At 54.9% G+C, this 20029-nt stretch overlaps 1 protein-coding gene across 3 annotated transcripts; it reads right to left on the minus strand.

Annotated features, from left to right (window-relative positions):
* Positions 1-120: 120 nt before the first annotated feature.
* Positions 121-19973, minus strand: SIRT2 (sirtuin 2). 3 transcript variants are annotated; one of them, XM_082366745.1, is made up of 16 exons: positions 19734-19874; positions 18854-18900; positions 15658-15706; positions 15281-15394; positions 12058-12099; positions 11791-11897; positions 11626-11682; positions 10884-10952; positions 4851-4980; positions 3026-3085; positions 2646-2701; positions 2415-2491; positions 2277-2328; positions 1193-1263; positions 978-1044; positions 121-857 (listed from the first exon to the last, which is right to left on the minus strand). In XM_082366745.1, exons 1-16 carry the CDS (start codon positions 19858-19860, stop codon positions 702-704), a joined length of 1281 nt encoding a protein of 426 aa, XP_082222871.1. In that variant the 5' UTR covers positions 19861-19874; the 3' UTR covers positions 121-701. The 3 variants fall into 3 exon arrangements, with proteins under 3 accessions (XP_082222871.1, XP_082222873.1, XP_082222872.1); XM_082366747.1 differs by lacking the exon at positions 15281-15394; XM_082366746.1 differs by lacking the exons at positions 15281-15394; positions 18854-18900 and having other exon boundaries at positions 19734-19973.
* Between the last annotated feature and the right edge of the window lie 56 nt (positions 19974-20029).

Consider the following 20029-nt stretch of genomic DNA (forward strand, 5'->3'; position numbering starts at 1 on the left):
CTTTCTCATAAGAGCCTGTGGATGTTCTTGTCTCCTTAGCGGCCCAAGGTCTAGCGCCCTTCCTCCGGCAGCTTCCCTGTGGGCCCACAGGAAAGAACAGCGAGGCCAGACAGCTGATGGTTAGTTGCTTTTTGTTTTTAATTTGTCTCTAATAAGCGACACCATCTGCCCACCCCCGCCTGGGAAGCGGGTCCCGAGTGAGGGGGCCTAGCACCCACTTTGGGAGTTGTAGGCAGAGACTTGGGAGGCCTTGAGGCTTGGATCCCCCCACTGGGTGTGAGTTATGTTTGGAGGGCGCACCTCCCCACCCAGGGTAGGTTAGACTTCGTCTACTTGGCCCCAAGCCCCTGGGAACAGTAGAGAGCATGGGGGCCCTGGGGCTCTCGTCCTGGGACAGTTAGCAGTTTGGAGGTACCCCTGGCCCCCTGAGCAGTTAGAGATTAGGGGAGGCTGATCCTTGGCCCTAGGGGTGATTAGGGGCTGCGGGCTCTTAGAGACCGGCTGCCCAAGCCTCAGCCCCTAAGAATGTTAGAGATTCGCTGGGGTCAGGGGTGCTGGGACCCCAGTTTTGGGAGGGAGTAGTTAGTAGATTGAGGAAATGTTCTGAGCTCCCCAGAAAAGAGCTGTAAGTTAGAGGGGGCCAGGCCTGGCTGGGGCTCAGCTGTCCCAAAGCTGGGCGTCCTGCCTGGGAGATGCGTCTGTCACTGGGGTTTCTCTCCCTCCGTGGTCCTGGCCTCCTCCTTGGCAGGAGGTGGAGACTCCCTGGAGGAAGCTGAAGTGGTGGGGTTGGGAGTCCCCGACCCCGACTGGGCATCTATGCTGGCATGCTCCTTCCGGACAAGGTCCTCCAGCTCCTTCTGCAGGGGGCAAAGTTCACAGAGGTCAGAGGTCATCACGCATCATAAGGTCAGAGGACCTGTGGGACGGGGGTCCAGGGACTGGGCTCAGGGTGGGCTGGGGTGGCCCAGGCTCCTCACCTTCCATCCGAGGAGGTCGGCAAGGGCCAGGCAGCCCTGGTCGCAGTCACCCAGCCAGGCCACGTCCCTGTGGGCGGGTGAGAGTCAGAGCTCCCAGGCTTGTCCCAGGGCCCTGCCGGCTCTGCCCTGTCCTGTGCCTTCGTGCCCTCCCTCCCACCTTGGCCCTGTCCCTTGAAGGCTCCACTGCCCCCCCCCACTGCCGCGGGGGGCCTCACCTGTAGGCCTTCTTGGAGTCGAAGTCCATGCCTCCTCCGAGGCCCATCATCATCCCGAGGAAAGGGTCAGTCTGTGGGGAAGGGGGTGGAGTCGGGGGGAGCTAGGAGCACAGACCCTGGAGCCAGGTGGCTTGGGTTGGAATCCCAGCTCTGTGACTTTGCTCAAGTGGCCTGGCCTCTCTGAACATCAGTTTCTTTCTCTGTAGAGTGGGGGTGATCATCAAACCCACTCCTAGGGTTGTACTGTCAGCGGGTTAATACAGAGGAAATGCTAAGCACGGCATCTGGCACACCGCACGTTTTTTGCCTGTTGGAGAAACATCTGTCCCCAGGAGGGAGCCCCTGCCTGGGAGTGAAGCTACCTCAGGAAAAGAGAGCCGAGAGAGGGAGCGGGTAACTCCTGACAGCTCTGCTGCAGGCCCAGGGGCCAGCTAGCCCGGACTCTTCAGTCACGGGAAGCACGACATTCTCGTTTTGGCTTAAGTCGCTTTGACCTGGGGTTCTGTCACTCGTTCAAAAGGTGAATGAGGGACTTCCCTGGCGGTGCAGTGGTTAAGAATCCGCCTGCCAATGCAGGGGACACGGGTTCGAGCCCTGGTCCGGGAAGATCCCACATGCCGTGGAGCAACTAAGCCCGTGCGCCACAACTACTGAGCCTGTGCTCTACAGCCGGCGAGCCACAACTACTGAGCCCACTCGCCTAGAGCCTGTGCTCCACAACAAGAGAAGACACTGCAATGAGAAGCCCGCGCACCGCAACAAAGAGCAGCCCCTGCTCACCGCAACTAAAGAAAGCCCATGTGCAGCAACTTAAAGACCCAATGCAGCCAAAAATAAATAATAAATAAATAAATAAATAAATAAATAATAAAAAAAGGGTGAATGACACAGAGGCCTGTGGAATCCTGGAGTCAGGGCAGCCTGGAACCTGACCCCTGTGGATTCCAGAATCCTTAGGTCTGAGCCGAGGGGTCCAAAGTATCGGGATTCCCCAGAGACCTGTCCCCTGGTTCCCGAGGAGGCCGGGGGGAGGCAATGTGGGGCCCCTGTGCGGGGGTGGCAGGGTGTGACTAAAAGCACTCACCTGGCCAGTCTTCTCCTTGTTGATGAGCAGGCGTGGCGTGGAGAGGGGCGCCCTGGTGGAGGGCGAGCTGAGAAGTGAGGGCCTGTCCCGGCTCCCCCAGTGCCCAGCAGCCCCCCATAGCCCTGACCCCCAACCTACTTGCTGATAAGGGATGCGAAGGGCTGCACCTGCAGGGAGGTGCCCATGATGATGAGGAGGTCCACCTTCAGGAAGTCCTGTGAAGGGGGAGCGGACAGTGAGGCTGGGCTGCCGGCCCCCGTCCCCCGCCGCAAGCCCACCCGCAGCTACTTGCGGAAGCCACCTTCCCCAGGGCAGGACCCCGGCTGCCCCCGTGTGGACCGAGATGGGGGGCGCGGCGGGTACACTTACTGACTGCAGGCAGGAAAAGAAACGCGCTGGGAGGTTCTCGCCGAAGAACACGATATCTGAGGTGGAGACAGATGGACAGACAGACACAGGGAGAGATAGAGACAGTGAAAAAGCAGGGGGGCAGAGACAGGGAGGGAGAGAGACAACAGGCAGGAAGAGAAGGCGGACCCCAGGGCTGGGGCGGGAGTGTGGAGCACTGGGGACAGGCTAGGGGCTATGGTACCCACTCTCCCTGGGGCAGACTCCGGGCACTGGTCAGGGAGAGAGGGTGACTGGGGTGGATGGATGGATAGGGAGCGCGGCCTTCTTGGGAAGGGGTTAGTGGCTGAGGGGGTCCCAGCCTGAGTCTACCTCGGTTGGTCCCTGGCCCCGAGGCTCACCGGGCTTCACCACACTCCGACATTTCTCACACTTGGGAGTCGCCTCGGAGAAGATCTTCTCTGGGCGTGGGGAACAGGGAGGGAGAGGAGGAGGTAAGAGGCCTTGGGCTGGGGCTGCAGCCTGCCTGCCCACCCCACCCTTCCTTCACTGTCAACACAAACACACCTCAGTCACTGGGTGGGCCTCCTGGGGTGTTTGCCCTGCTCAGGAAGGACCTCCCTTCTTAGATAGCTGTCCCTTCCCCGCCCCCAAGATTCCTGGGGTGGCTCCCAGCGCCAGCCTAGAGCTATTAAATGAACAAACAAATGAGCAGACACTCGCCCCTAAAAGGGGCCGCTGGGTTCCACCAACCCCCGACCTGGGGAATCTGGACTTGGGAGTGAAGCTCGTCCAGTGGGTCTTTGAGGGCAGCCCTACTTCATTGTGGGTCAGAGAGGCCTGGTAGGTGCCAGGGAAGAATTATGCAGATGATGCTGGGACGGGGACAAAACCTTAGGTGCAGGTGCTTCCCACTCTTGGGCTCTGTGACAGACCCACCCCTGCCCCCACGCACACCCCATGCTTATGACAATCCTCCTCCTCATTGCTTATTGATTAAGGAAGCTTGAAAGCATTCTGTCACTTGCAACCCACAGAATCCTGGCTTGTTCATTCAACTATTCACTCATTCCTTCAACAAATATTTACAGAGCACTGCTTTAAGGTCTGTCATTTACTTGAAAATATTTTTGCATTGACAATACATGACATTTTGCGGGTGATGCTTGTGCTACTGCTGTAAGAGAAACATAACGGGGTAATGTTAATTGTACATCACCCCCAGCTGCGTGCACTTGGGCTATTCAGGAATCCTCACCCCAGGGGCGGTCAGCTGGCACGTGGTCAGAAGGGCCACACGCCAGAGGCCCTACTATCAGCGCTGCAGCTGTCCTTATCACACACGGACACCACAGGCTTTGTGAAATCAGCATAAAGAATGTCAGAAATGGGTTTCCATGGATGAAATAAGTGGCTTCTCAATTAGCACAATGGATGTCAGAAATCGGCTCTCACTGGCATTCAAGAAATGTGGATTGGCTGGATTTTTTTTTTCCTCCTTCTCTTTTTGGACACTCCGCCCATGCATGAACAGGGCCGATGACTTTAGCAAGCCCTGGAGTTTGCATCCTTAAGGACAGCCCCCCGTCTTCGTTCCTAACCAAGGCTGTGCCCAGCTTCACACGCCACGGCCTCTGCTCGCCTGCATCCAGCTGATGGGCTGGTTGAATCCTGTGCCTCTGGGGCAGTGCCGTCCAGTATGCTGGTTAGAGCCACATGTGGCTTTTAAATTTTAATTAATACAAATTAAAGAAAGTTAAAAATTCAGTTCCTCGGTCACATTAGCCACATTTTAAGAGCTCAATAGCCCCATACAGCAAGTGGCTGCCGTGTTGGACCGTGCAGATATGGAACATTCCCCACACCCCAGAAAGTTCTCTCAGATACTTCTGCTCTTCTTAGAGTGTAGTTGCGCTTGCCTGGATGAGCCCCTCATGTAAGACGGGGTCAGAGCACCCAAAGGACAAAGAGCTAGGGTTTCAGGACCTCACAGAACAGGTTGTATGACCACGTGGGGGCCTGTCTGCTAACGCACGTCTCCGTGTCCGGAGTCTGCATCCGTCATAACCTGGCTGTGAGGTGGTGTCGGGAGAAATGAACCCCCACTGCCACCTCATATCTCTGGGGGCTGCCGTTATCCACGCGTGGAGACCCTGTCCCTGGCGCTGGGAAGCAGACGGGGGACGGGAGGCCTGCCCTCGGGGATAATCACCTCCAGCCCCTCACCTTTCATCCAGCTTAGCGTGTACTCCTGCCGGCAGACGGGGCTGATGCAGTGAGACGTGTAGAAGGTGCCGTGGGCCTCCACCAGGTCCTCGGCCTCCAGCCCCGCCACTCGCTCCAGGGTGTCTATGTTCTGGAGGGAGAGATGGAGGAGAGAGGGTCAGGAGCGAACCGCACCCCCCAGGGGGCAGGAGGCAGAGCCAGGAGTTGCGGCTGAGAAAAGCAAGTGGGACAGGGGAGAAGGGAGGGAGGGAGAAGCAAGGGGGCAGGGTGTGTCTAAAACTCTTCTGTTCATCCTGATGGTGCCCCTGAAAAGGTAAGTCATGGACACTTTAAAGGCAGGGGCCCAAACTCAAATGTCTATGAGCCCAGACCCACTGCCACCAACCAGCCCTGGCAAATTTGGGCCACTTTGCTTCCGTTTTGCTGCAAATGTGTTTTGTTAGAACCACACACTCTAGTGGCACCTGCCAGAAATTTGGTGAAATAAACGTACTAATCTCCAGTGTCTCCACTGTAAACACAGCCCCCTCAGATATGGCATCCTTGTGCAGTACCCAACCTGCACAGCTGTCTGTGGCAGCCCTGGCCAGGCATTAACATAAATCAATGAATCAGGAGGGTTTTTTGGGTTTTCATCACACTGTTTTCCTACTTAACCTTACTATGGTCTGCTGCATAGATAGTATATTAACTTGTAGTCTTTTCAGACAGAGATAATTTCCTTATTCAACAGGCAAGAATATTCTTCTCTTCCACATAGACATTTGCTCTTTCTCCAGCCCCTCTGGAGCAGCTTTTGCTTGCGCACGAGGAATGCTGCTGAGGCAGGTGCTGCTGGAGGACACCGGCAGATGTTACAGAGATGGCCGGGCATATGCAGCCCACAGCTGACCCGACGAGGTTTCCTGGAGGCTCCGTGAACAACTGAAAGGGTTCCCTTTCAAGGGCAGACAGCCCCAACTGCCCTCTCTGCTCCCAGCCAGCCATCAGTTTATCCCCAAAACATGCAGACAAGAGTCACTGTTCCCAGACTCTCTGTGGCTTTCCCTCTCCCCCCTTTACTAGAAATGCTAGTTTTGCCTTTGTTTCTTGACTTAGTCTACCAGCTCCCTGACACGTAAGTAAGCAGTGTGCATGCAAATAACTAAATGGCAAGTCAAAGGTCTACTTACATGCTTCTGTGCTACCCTTTGATGTCACTTTTTTTTTTTTTTTTTTGCCATGCTGTGCGGCTCGCGGGACCTTAGTTCCCTGGCCAGGGGTCGAACCCATGCTCTCAGCAGTGAAAGCACAGAGTCCTAACCACTGGACCACCAGGGAATTCCCTTGATGCCACTTCTTTTTTTTTTTTTAATTTTTAAAAAAAATTTATTTATTTATTTGTTTATTTATTTATTTATGGCTGTATTGGGTCTTTGTTTCTGTGCGAGGGCTTTCTCTAGTTGTGGCAAGTGGGGGCCACTCTTCATTGCGATGCGTGGGCCTCTCATTATCGCGGCCTCTCTTGTTGCGGAGCGCAGGCTCAGTAATTGTGGCTCACGGGCCCAGTTGCTCTGCGGCATGTGGGATCCTCCCAGACCAGGGCTCGAACCCGTGTCCCCTGCATTGGCAGGCAGATTCTCAACCACTGCGCCACCAGGGAAGCCCTGATGCCACTTTTTTTTTTTTTTTTTTAATAGGGAGCATTTTCTTTTTTCTTTTTTTAAATTTTATTTATTTATTTAATTTATGGCTGTGTTGGTCTTTGTTTCTGTGCGAGGGCTTTCTCTAGTTGTGGCAAGCGGGGGCCACTCTTCATCGCAGTGCGCTGGCCTCTCACTATCGCGGCCTCTCTTGTTGTGGAGCACAGGCTCCAGACGCGCAGGCTCAGTAGTTGTGGTGCACGGGCTTAGTTGCTCCGCGGCATGTGGGATCCTCCCAGACCAGGGCTCAAACCCGCGTCCCCTGCATTGGCCGGCGGATTCTCAACCACTGCGCCACCAGGGAAGCCCCCTGATGCCACTTTTGATGGAGAAACCACAAACAAAAATGAACGCGGTCAACCCGTATGTACTGGTATCAAAGGATCTCTCCAAGATGTTAGAAGGCCCAAAGCACAAAGGCAGTGTGTACAGGATGTTAAAAAAATCAATATATGAATTCGTGTATTTGCTTGCCTAAGTATGGAATACCTTCAAAGGAGACCCAAGAAGTAGGCAGCAGCAGTGGCCCCCAGGGAGGGGAGCTGGGGCTGGGGAATTTGGCCCAAGAGGTTCGCTGTAAAGGCCAAGCAGCAGTGAGTGCATGGCAACACACAGCAACTGACGTCTGGCCTCAGCATCGGGCAGGAAAGAGGGCATCGGTGAGGAGGCGGGCCCGGGCAAGGTGGGCAGCGGCCACTCAGCTCCAGCCAACGACTTTCCCCCCCAGAAAGCCACCCAGGTTCAGCCAGCTCTTCCCGATTTTCAAGAGGAGCCTGACGCCTGGGTTGTCATCTGCAATCTCTTGAATTTTAAACCTTGGCTCACTTCTGGTTTCAAGACATCACATCTCTGACATGCTTTTAAAAAGGATGAAGCTGGGACTTCCCTGGTGGCGCAGTGGTTAAGAATCCGCCTGCCAGTGCAGGGGACACGGGTTCGAGCCCTAGTCTGGGAAGATCCCACATGCCGCGGAGCAACTAAGCCCGTGTGCCACAACTACTGGGCCTGCACTCTAGAGCCTGCGAGCCACAACTACTGAAGCCCGCGCGCCTAGAGCCCGTGCTCCTCAACAAGAGAAGCCACCACAATGTTCTCATGCGCACTGCAACGAAGAGTAGCCCCCGCTCGCCGCAACTAGAGAAAGCCCACCTGCAGCAACGAAGACCCAACGCAGCCAAAAAAAAAAAAAAGCATGAAGCTGCTATGTGGGTGCGGATATGGAAGGATCTTCCAGACAGGGCTTGAATGAAAGAAAGCCAAGTACAAACCCTATGTATGATGTAAATGCCATAGATATAGATTTAAAAGAGCGATAAGCTGGTTTGCTGAGGAGATCACAGTGACATGAATGAAGGCGACAACTGTTCTCATGTTTGAATGGATACTTGTGTCTTGAGATAAAAATAGCATCGCGCGTGGCTTCGAAAGTGCTGCATCGTCACAATTCAGAAAGACGTGAAGACAGTGTGTTCCAGAAAACTGGGTCAGTGACTCAAAAAGTGGCTGAGGTTAAAGAAGAGGGTGATGAGTTTGAAAAAGAAAAACAAGGTTTCATGAAACGTGAGACTGGAAAAATTTTTTCCACCTTTGTCTATGTTACGTAATGTGCCATTCTGAATATGTATGCGTGCTTAAATCCACACATGAAGAATCGCAACTGGGGGGAAATGCCACCACATTTCACGCTGACCTCACAACGCATTGGTGTTGGCTTTCGTCTAAAAATAGCCTACAGCTGGTGTGCTTTCGTGGTTGGGGCGGGGGGTTCTGCCTCAGACAAAGCTGGGAAGCAAGCCCTCTGAGCAGCCCCGATGAGCCACTTGGTCCTGGGCCTGGGCTTCTCGTGCTGGGACCCCTGTGATCTCATCCTGTCTGGAGGGTTTAAACATCGTCTATCTGCTGCTCTCCAGCTCGAGTCCAGACTCCTGTGTCCAGCTGTCTGCCCATGTCCCCACGTGGTTGTCTAATGGGCATCTCAACCTCGACATGCCTTCAGCCAAGCTCCTCCTCTGCCCCCCACGCCTGCACGTCCCACCATCTCAATAAAAGGCAGCAGGTGCTCAGGCTGAGAGGGGGCCAGTCGTCCCTGACTCCTTTCCTTCTCTCATGAATCGTTTCACATTCAACCCATTGGCAAGTCCTGCCGGCTCCACCTTCAAAACGGGTTCCTAAGCCGCCCACTTCTCCCCTTAAACAGCCCCCTCCCTGGCCCAGCCTCCATCCTCTCCTGCTTGGACCATCACTGCAGCCTCCTCCCTGGTCTTGGTACCCGCCCCCCACTGCTCCCACAGTCTGCCCCCCTCACGCAGCCAGAGGGACCCTGTGAACACCTGGGACAGGTCATGTCCCTGCCCTGCTCGGATCCCTCCTGTGGTTCCATCTCACTCAGGGGAAAGGACAAAGCCCTCCCTGTGGCCCCCAAGCCCCCACATGGTCCACCCCTGTCACCTCCCTGACCTCGTCTCCTCCATCTTCTCCTACTACTGTCCTCCTTGCTCACTCAGATCCAGCTGCTTCTTCTTCTTCTTCTTTCTTTTTTAAAATATTTATTTATTCGGCTGTGCCGGGTCTTAGCTGTGGCCTGTGGGATCTAGTTCCCTGACCAGGGATCGAACCTGGGCCCCCTGCATTGAGAGCGTGGAGTCTTAACCGCTGGACCACAGGGAAGTCCAGATCCAGCTTCTTGAACACGCCAAATGCAGTCTCCCCTCAGGACCTCTGGACTGGCTGTGCCCTTTGCCTGGAATGCACTCTCCCCCCACAGGTGATCCCATGTCTCCCTCCCTCCCCTCCTACAGGTCTCTGTTTAAATGTCCTGCTTCTCGGTGAGGCCTTCCCTGACATCCTGTTCACTACCGCAGCCCCGACGCCGCACACACGGAGCTTGATTCCCCTTTCCTGCTCAGCTGCGCTCCAGAGACCTCTCGGCATCAGAGTAGATACACAACTCACCCATCTCGTCCGTTGTCTCTCCCCACACTACACTGTCAGTTCCAGGAGGGCAGGGATGTCTGCTCCCTCCGTTCACTGCCTGCAGGGCCTGGCACTGGGTTGGCACTCACTAAACATTGGGACAGAAGCTTACAAACAGGTTTGCCAGCAGGGCTATGGTGAGGATTTCATGAAGGCATTTGGCTTCAGGTGTGCTGTTCGTATCAAGTCTGAGTCACATCTCATGGAAAAAACTGACTCTCTGGGAAGAAAGGTCAGGTTTATTCTGAGCTGGGGCTCCTCCTGGAAGGAGGAGGCCATCCCCTCCCCCGCCAGCCGTGGGTGGGAGCGCCAGCCGTGGGTGGGAGCACCAGCCCTGGGTGGGAGCACGTACCCCACTTGAGAATTCTGGACCTACAAAGAATTCATCCTCCCCCTGGTGGCAACTTCTGAGGCTGCAGGCTCCAGATTGCCAGGCGCAGGAAGAAAATAATAGAACACCTATTTCTACCCATGTGTTCTCTCTCTATTTTATAATTTTGGGTTCTGAGGTATGAATTAGAGCAGGCATGGTACCAGGCCTATAGTACATCATGTAATTTCAATATGTATTTATGAAACAAAGGTAGAGGTGCAAACATTTTTCACTATTAGGGGTGCGAGACCCTAAAAGGCTCACCAACTAGGAAGCCAACAATGTGAGCTGTCCTTCCCTGAGGACACCCGGGCGAGGCCCTCAGCCAAGCACCTGACATGTATGAGCCATGGTCCCACGGTACGCACAAGGTCTTTGTGCAAATTATAAAAGGGTGTCCCAGGACTTCCCCGGTGGTGCAGTGGTTAAGACTCCACGCTCCCAATGCAGGGGGCCGGGGTTCGATCCTTGGTTGGGGAACTAGATCCCACACGCATGCCACAACTAAGGAGCCGGTGTGCCGTAACTAATAAGCCAGCAAGCCGCAACTAAGGAGCCCGCCTGCCACAACTAAGACCCAGCACAACCAAATAAATAAATAAATACATATATTTTTAAAAGGTGCCCCACACACACAAAAAAATAGTGCCCCTTCCTTAAGAGTTTACAGCCACCAGCCGGAAAACTGCCAGGTGTACTGATCATATTAGACCAACTCAGTTTGGAGTCATCTGCTGGAAAGCCCTGCCAAATACGAAATCTATGGTGCCAATAGTGTCTGCTCAGAGAAGTACTCCTGGGATGGCCCTGAGGGAGGTCACTGCCACGTCACCACAGGCCTGAGAGGGCGAAGCTGTTCTGGCCTCTGTTTTATCGAAAGGGAAACTGAGGCTGAGAGAGGGGACGTGAGTCACTGCAGGTCACGTGACAGAGAAGCCGTGGCCTGAGCTCTCGGGCCCCTCCAGCCCGCGCTCTTCCTCCCAGGATGCCCGCGGTCCCGCCTACCTGCGTGTAGCAGCGCAGGAGCAGCCCCTTCTCCTTCAGCAGGCGGATGAAGTAGTGGCAGATGGTGGGCTGGAGGGGAGCAATCATGGCAGTGCCGATGAAGATAGAGGACACTGGCCGCGCACCGCCGTGTGCCGGGAACTGTCCTAGGCACCACGCCTGTTTTCCCTCACGGAATCGTCACACCGACCTCATGAGGTGCGCACCTTCGTTATCCCCATTTCACAGGTGAGGGAACTGAGGCACAGAGAGGGTGACTGTCTTGCCAAAGTCACCCAGGTTGTGGAGTTGGGGTTTGCACAGAGAGGACTGGCTCTGGAGTCTGGGCTCTTACATGTATCGTTAACTCATTTAAGCCTCACGACAACCCTTTCTCATGGATTATTATCAGCTTCATTTTACATAAGGGAAAACTGAGGCTCAAGGACACAAGAGCAGGAAATGGGGGACCAGGACTTGGACCCAGGCAGTCTGGGCCCGGAGCCCATGTATATATATATATATTTTTTTTTTTTGGATGGTGCCACACGGCTTGCAGGATCTCAGTTCCCCAACCAGGGATTGAACCCGAGCCACGGCAGTGAAAGCCCGGAATCCTAACCACTAGGCCACCAGGGAACTTCCCCAAAGCTCATGTGTTTATTGGCTATAGGATATTTGTCTGAAGGGCCCTGGAGGGGGCTTTCCCATGCCTGCTGGCCCCCAACCTTTCCTATCCCCGCCTCCACAAAAGAGAGCTCACCTTGAACTGCCCAGGATAGAGTTCCTTGGCGAGGGCAAAGAAGGGCTCTGGATGTTTCTGTGGGAGAGAGAACCGGAGGGCAGGTGAGATGAGAGCTGGACAGAGGCGGTCACGCCTCCACCCCCCCACCCCCATTACAGACGTTCCTCCCTGCGGGACACGTACCTTGAAGTAGCTAATCTCAAAGATGGCCTCCGGGTAGGGAAGATGGTATTTCTCCAGGTTGGCGTAGAGGCCCGTGTTTGGGGAGCGGAAGTCAGGGATGCCCGCGGCTGGGGGAGGAGTGGCAGCGGGCAATCAATCGATGAGGGACCTTGGCCCCTTCCCTACCACACTGACCCTCCCAGGCAAGGGCCCCCATACGGCTCCTCCCCAGCTCCTCGAAGGGGCTCCCCCAACCAGGGAGTTCTCTTGGGGGAGGGGGGCACTTACAAGTGGAGATTCCAGCTCCCACCAAACAGATAACCCTGCGACCTGGAGGAGAAGAGTTTATGCAGCGTGGTTTTTTTTGTTTGTTTGTTTGTTTTTCAGTTTACATTCGTTTATTGTTGTAACATTTTGTTTTGAACATCAAACACTGCACCAAAATATGAGCCATTTGTCTTAAGACAGTTGTCTTTGCCATAAACTAAGTACTGAACTGATGTTTACAATGAACTTCTGACAACTTAAAAAATTATTAGTGGCACTGCTGTCTAATAATCAAATATATCATCACAGACTGGATGTAATGATTACATTAAAAGACCAAAGTTTCCCCTTCCCTTTCTTACCCGTAAATAATACCACCCATCACAGTCTCTGAAGCCGTTTACTCTGTGCCTGGCCCTGGGGCAAGCATTTCAGATCCCTGAATGGCTCTCCCAACCATCTCAAGGAGGGAGGTGTTAACATCCCACTTTATAGATGAGGAAACTGAGGTTCAGATAGGGGAAGGGGTCACACAGGTGACTGATGGAAGAGCCAGCATGGGGTCAAAGAATCCACTGTTTGAAATTATACCAATGGGGACTTCCCCGGTGGCACAGTGGTTAAGAATCCGTCTGCCAATGCAGGGGACATGGGTCCGAGCCCTGGTCTGGGAAGATCCCACATGTCACGGAGCAACTAAGCCTGTGCGCTACAACTACTGAGCCTGCGCTCTAGAGCTCGCGAGCTACAACTACTGCCCGCGTGCCACAACTACTGAAGCCCGCGCGCCTAGAGCCTGTGCTCCGCAACGAGAGAAGCCACCACAATGTTCTCATGCGCACTGCAACAAACCGCAAGTAGAGAAAGCCCACGCGTAGCAACGAAGACCCAACGTAGCCAAAATAAATAAACAAATTTATATTAAAAAAAAGGAAATTATACCAATATAGTAAGATTCAAGAAAAGGCCACTTGGAGAGAAATTTCTCCTAGCTAGATCTAGACAAAAATGCATGAGATCTTAGTGAGAGGGGTGGGGTGGGGGGTTCCCCCGGAAGAGCTGCAGGTTATTGTGAAAAAATCTCTGGCCACCCCTCATCTTTTGGACACAGTCTTGGATGGCCATCTATTTCTAGCATATGATACACATTCCTTCATCCTATTCCTTCCCTCCATAATCAAATGCATGTCAGCCACTGGAAGTCTGGTAATTTTCAGGTGAAGACCAAAGACTGGCCACTCTCAGCCCATGCCCAGTGAGCAGCAGAGTGGAAAAGGGCTTCCAATCCTAGTTCTTCTGCACACCAGCGGGGGCGTCTTAGTTCAGATCACCACTCTGGGCTTTAGCTTCCTGCTCTGCAAAATGGGCATAATCACAGTACCGACCTCGCAGGGCTGCTGAGAGAATGAATTCATCCCTGTGAAGCTTAGATCAGTGCCCAGCACTGATGACTCTTCAAGTCACTCGTACTCAACTTCTTTAGCCCCATGATTCGTATACCTATAAGCGCTTTGCTCCCCCATTGTCACCAGCTTTCAGAAAAGAAGATGGGGAGGCGTGGTAGGGGTGGCATCACTTCACAAGGACGTGGGGCTGTGCAGAAATAGCCCAGCTGCCTCTTCAGTGGCTGGCTGGCAGCCCTGCCACGCAGCACCCTTGGCATCTGCCCATCAGCTGATGGACAGACACGGGTGTGAGGCGCCTGTGAACCGGGCGCCTCTGGGGTGTTCTATGCAAAGGAGGACAGCAAGGGTGACAAAGGCTGAGGCCTGCTACAGCCACAGCCCTTGGCTTCGTCTCGGGATGCCATTGGACTAGGCCCAGTGGACCCAGCAGGGGCCATGTGGAAGGGAGTGTGCGCCCTGGATTCAGGCGGCCTGCCGTCGAGCCCTGATTCTGCCTCTTGCCAGAAGTGTGACCCTGTACCAGGTCACAGCCTCTCTGCGCCCCAGTTTCCTCCTCTGTCCAGATCACTCCTCACAGGTATCATGTGAAGATCAAAGGTGGGGACGCCTGTCAAGTGCCTGGCAAACAGCGAGAGCTCAATTCATTGTTATTATTATTTTTTTTTAAGGTTTTTTTGGTGTGGATCATTTTTAAAGTCTTTATTGAATTTGTTACAATATTGCTTCTGTTTTATGTTTTGGTTTTTTGGCCGTGAGGCATGCGGGATCTCAGCTCCCCAACCAGGGATCGAACCCATACATACCCCCCTGCATTGGAAGGCGAAGTCTTAACCAACGGACCTCCATGCAAGTCCCCATTGTTATTATTTATTATTATCCCCTCATAGGCGCCCTCATGAGTCAATTATCCTAAAATCCAGGTGCAGGAGGACAGAAGGAATGAGAGCTTTGATGCCACTGCCTTCGTTCTCTTGGGGGCCCACCCAAGCCAAGAGATGGCTGCAGACAGCTGCCTGGCCTGCCCTGGGAGAGGGAGGCTCACGACGGCCGGCCTGGCTGCCCCAGGAGAGACGGCAGCGGCTGGAGGACAGGGAAACCGGAGAAGACGTCCTCAACAAAAGGCTGTTCAGGACCCTCAAAGAGTGGATTGTTCTAGTCGAGGACTGCCGAGGGCTTGGTTTCTCAGACTCTGGTGACCTCAACTCGTGGCAAGAAATATAAATTACATGGTGACCCCGTAAAGAGGCACCTCTACACCACCCCTGAAACAAGCCTCCTGTCATAATCGTCACAGGGAACACTTACGCAGCTCTTGCTCTGTTCCAGGCCCGGTTCCAGGCATTTACATCTATGAATTTATGTAACCCCCTCATAACCCTATAAGGCAATTACTATTATTAGCATCTTCACTCTGTCAGACAGGCCTGGCCAATCAGAGACACGGTGATTGGTTCAGGGGTAGGAATGTGACCCAACCTGGGCCAATTGGAGTCGATCTCTGCTCTTTTGCCTGAACTACTGGGAGAAAGATGCTCTCTTCAGTGGGAGCCACTAGGCTGGTGGAACTTGTATTTGCCACTGCCAGGAGCAACCTTGACCCCAACACAGAGAAGAGCTGCACCAGAGAGGGTTCAGATTTTTGACGACAGCATGGAAGCCGCTGAATCCGGCCATGATTAAAGCAGGGTTTTCGTTACAGAGTGAACACACTCCCTTTTTGGCATAAGCCAGTTTGAGTTGAGGTTCTTGTGACTTGCAGATGAAAGTTGTGAATGGCTGGGGCTAAGCCACTCGGGGCCAGGAGAAGGGAAGGGGCCCAGTGCAGGCAGAGGACTCACAGCGCTCACTCTGCATGTAGCGGGTCACCCCTTCCAGGGTTAACTCGTCCAGCAGACGCTCCTTCTGGGTGCCCAGGCCCAGTGTCTGGGAGAAGAAATTCCGCAGGAAGTCCACTGGCCAAAAAGAAGAGAGACAGCAGCCGCGTGCGTGGGTGCTCAGTCAGGGTGCCCAGAGGCCCCGAGTGCCCCTGCCCAGCCCTGGGGCCCCGCCGCCTTCCCGCGACTAAGAGCTCAATGCCTGGCCCGGTCAGGGGCCTCCAGGCGCTGGCGCTGCGTCTGTTATCACATACCTTGAATGTCACCCCTGGCGGAGGTGAGCACCCAGATCCCTGCCCTAAACCGCCCCCCAGAACCGTGCTCCCAAGGAAGATACTCACTCTCTCCTTCTCCGCCAGCCGCTCCTCCCTCAGTGTCTGAATCTGAGTCCTGGAAGGGGTGGGGGTGGGGTGATCAGGCCCCAGAAGTGGGGTTAGGGAGGGAGGGAAGGGGGGGTGACACCCGGGTTTGGGGAAAAGGCTCTGGCTGGGAGCTGGGCCCGAGGAAGTGAGGGGTGGAGGGGACAGCGCTGGGGGCCAGTGTGTGGGCTCTGGGACAGGCTGCCTGTGCTGGGAAACCCAGCTCTGCGACTCGCAGGGAGCGCAGTCTCCGGTGGGTGACTTTGCGTTTCTGAGTCTCCGAGCTCCTCCTCTTAGAAATGGAGCTCAGAGGACACTCACCTCAGAGGGCTACTGTGAGATGAAGTGAGTTCACCTCTGGGAGGTGCTCAGATCAGCCCTGGGGCGGGTGTGTGGCGGTGATTGCTCAGGAAGCACTGGCCATTGCTCTCCTCACCTCCCGGCGTCCACGGCCTCGCCTCACAACCCCTCTTGTCCCCTGCCCTGGCCAGCAGCCCTGCAGCCCTCCTCACCTAAGTCACTCCTGTGAGTAACGCCTCAGTCCTCACCCTGCGGCCGTCAGCCCTCCGGCCTGAAGCCCCCCACTCCACCTTTCCAACCCTTCCATCTCCTTTATCGACTCCTCCCCTCAGCCAGACTCCCAAATTGAGGGTCTGGGACTCTGTCCTGGGCCCTCCCTACTTCCTCTGTCCACCTTCCCTGGTCGGCCTCATCCACGCCACTGGCCTGTCCCCCAGATCCAGGGTTCCCGCAGCCTCCTGGATGCCTCCTTCTAAGTGACCCCCGGTCCCTCACTCCCACCGCGTCCCAAACTGGCCTCAGCATCTCCCCCAAACCTGCTCCTCCTCCTGGGCCCCATCTCAGTGTGGCTTCCGGCCCCCGGTCTGCCAGACGCCTCCTGCCTCCCTCCCCTGCCCTCCTGCCATAATACATCCCCTCTCCAGGGCTCCACGGGATCCAGCCTGTCCTCCCAGGGGTCCTGCCCCGACCCGCCCCCTAGGCTCCCAGCCTCAGTCTTCACCTCCGATCTACTCTACCGCCCTCTGTGTGACGGCCTGCCTGGGTCGGCCCGCTCCCCTCCACTTCAAAGGCCCTTCTCTGGGGCTTCTCCAGTCTAATCATCTGATCACGAACACCTATGGAGTCTACCACGATGTCAGCTCCAAGAAGGCTGGGATTTTTCGTCGTCGCCGCTGGATGCCCAGCACCAAGAACAGGGTCTGGCACTTGGCGGGAGTTCCAGAACTATCCACCGCTGAGCAAATGGACACCTGCTGTGCGGTGTGCTAGACCAGGCCTGGGCCCTGCAATGGACCTCGTAGAAATGCAATTCTGGGGAATTCCCTGGCAGTCCAGTGGTCAGGACTACGCGATCTTACTGCCAAGGGCCTGGGTTCAATCCCTGGTCAGGGAACTAAGATCCCGCAAGCCGAGTGGTGCAGCCAAAAAAAAAAAAAAAAAAAAATCTAACCAATTCGCTCTCCTGTTTAACACCCCTCCAACAACCCCTCTCCATCACTCACAACTCTGGTTCCAAGCCTTTTTGAATAGAAACCTCCCTTCCAAACGTAGTTAAAACTTTTCATTACTTTCAGATTGTGTAAGCTGCACAAAAACTTTGACCATTAGACAATGTATAACTTGGGGGCACTTGCCTCATGATCCCCTCACCCACAACCCCCATCCCGTTCCCCCCCTTCAAGCTAACCACTATTATTATTAACAGTACAATGGTAATTACTCCAGATTTTGTCTCTGCGGGTAAAACTCATTATTTCCCCAGAAATGGGTCATACCACGGTACGATGCTGCACCCTGCATTTTCCGCAAAACAATATATCATAGACCCACCAGCTACATAGTGTTGCATTGTAAGGATGCACCATAGTTCATTTAACTCATCAACTGATAGCCGTTTGGGCCGTTTCCAGTTTTTCTGTATGAGACAATGCTGCAATTTACATCCTCGAATCTCTCTCTTTGGGACTGAGGATCGCTTTTTCACATTAAACCTTTTTCCCTGACAGTGGTCGTGCTTTGGGAGCCAGGCGAGGGAGAAGCCCGGCCTGGCAGGAAGCTCTTAGCCCCTCGGTGTGGCTCTGCCGTGCATCTGTAGCGTGCTCTCATCACAGCTTCTGCACTGGCCTGCATCTGAACTGTGAACTCGCGTCTGTGGGTGGGCTGGCACGCTTTCAGGTTGCAGACAGTGAGGCTCTGTGGAAGGATTTCAGGGCCCTGCTGAGCACGTGGGAGCAACACGGCCTGAGGGGGAGCTGGAGGTGCTGGTGGGGCCTCTGTGAGCCCGCTTCCAGCGAAGCGTCCGGGAGGCAATGTGCCGGGTGCCGTGGGTCGCAAACCCGTCGCTGCCCTTCTAGCCAAGGGACAGTGGACAAGTTACTGAACAACTCTGTTTCCAATTCCTCATCTATAAAATGGCTACAGTAGACCTTGCCCCCCAACAGGGATGCTGGGAAGATGAAACGAGATGAGGCACATCAAACACTAAGCAGAGTACCCGGCTGGAGTAAGTACTCAATAAATGCTAACCATGAATATAATTAGCTGACCTCCCCAGCCACCTGATTACTAAACACATCACATTCTTTCATGCCCCTCAGTGTTTGCACAAGCTGTACCCTCTGCCTGGGACACCATCTCTCACCTTGCCTAAGAAAATTCTAAATCACTCTACACTAACTACCATGTGCTGTATCTCAGTCTGACTCCTAGATCAGCCTGTGGATTCCTCCAGGGAAGGGACTGGCTGGAATCTGTGTGACCCCACAAAGTTTACTCTGGGCTCCCAAAGCGCCCTGAGCTACTTTCATTATCACCCCATAGGGTCATTGTCTAGTCACTTGTCCATGAGATCTGTGAGTTCAGGGACCAAAGCTCTTCCATGCCCAGTGCAAATGAGGTTCAGAAGGGATGGGGGGCGCGGGGAGGGCAAGGAGAAAGGAAAGTTTGGAAGGGCAGGCCTGGGGTTGAGGCTGCACACCCTTCTCTGACAGTCCCCAGAATCCACCATTCCCCGGGAGGATGAACCAGGAGGTGGGGTGAGGGACAGGGGCAGTGAGCTGAGGGCCCTGGGGCAACTGTCTCCCCTCTGCCACCTCCCCCCGTGTGGGGTGTTGGAAGTCCATCTCTCTCCTTCCCTCCACCCTTCCCCCCATCTCACCTGAGCCTCCTGCACCTTCCCTGCCTGGGTCTCCAGAGGGTCAGAGGCTGGGGGAGGAGGGGGAGCAGATGTGGTTATGGTGAAGGGAGTGGTTAAGGGGGAATGAAGGGTTTCAAAGCAGCGGGGGGCAGAGGGGGTCAAGAAGACCCACCAACCTAGTTATATTGGGGTGGAAGTGTAAAAATGGAGTAGATGGAGGGAGGGAATGGGGAAAAGCAGATCTTATCAGAGTGGGGAGTGCTGGGAGGACAGGTGGTTAGTGAGGGACAAAGAGGCTGGGATGGGAAGGTTTAGGAGAGGGAAAAGAAAGTAAAGCATACAGGGTATGGGGGAAGACTTAGGAGGAGTTAGGTAGGACGCAGTAGTGTGTGAGTGTGTGCGGGGAGGGTTAGGTTTACAAGCAGAGGGAAGCGTAGAAAGGAAGAGAGAAGAAAAGAAGAGATACTCCGCCTGGAAGAGGTGTTGGGTGGTGGGGGGCAGGGAGGGTAGGACGGTAGGTTTAGGAGAGGAAGGAAGAGATAGGAGGGGACACCAGGGGTCCCCTAGCATCCTACAGTTCCCACTAACAACCAGGTACCCTTAGCAACCGGGACCGCGGCATTCTAAGTCCCTAGCAACGAGGGTCCTTAGCAACTAAGGTGAGAGAAAGACGCGATCATTAGTAACCTGGGGGACGTGGCAAACGGACCCTTAAAACCTCGCGACCCAGAAACCCACCAATCTAGCAATATGGATCACTTTGCAACGGCCCCTGAATCCCATTCCCCTCCATGCAGCCCCCATCTCCTGCCCCAGCACGCCCGCCCTCGGGCCCCGGGGCCTGCAGCCCTCAGCCAGGCCCCGGCGCGGCCCGACCCTCCCACCAGGGCCCCCGACTCACGATCCGGCTCAGCCATGGGCGCGGGGCGGGGGCCCTCGGTACTGTCACCGACTGCTCTGCCCCGTGACGGCGCCGGAAACAGGAGGGGGCCGAGACAGGGCAAAGAACTACAACTCCCAGGAGCCATCGCGGCCGCCAACAACGCCCGGAGCGAGCCCCTCTGCCGTAAGGAAGACACGCGAGGGATGGACTACGAATCCCAGAGTGCCCCGCTCCCGCAGCCATGTTGGTAAAGGGCGCGCGGAAAGAGTGGGAAAGGGTAGAGAGTCGCAGTCCATCTGAATACTCTGATTGGT

This window comes from Balaenoptera borealis (genome assembly GCF_965194805.1).
Source record: "Balaenoptera borealis genome assembly, chromosome: 19".
NCBI classification, from domain to species: Eukaryota; Metazoa; Chordata; class Mammalia; order Artiodactyla; family Balaenopteridae; genus Balaenoptera; species Balaenoptera borealis.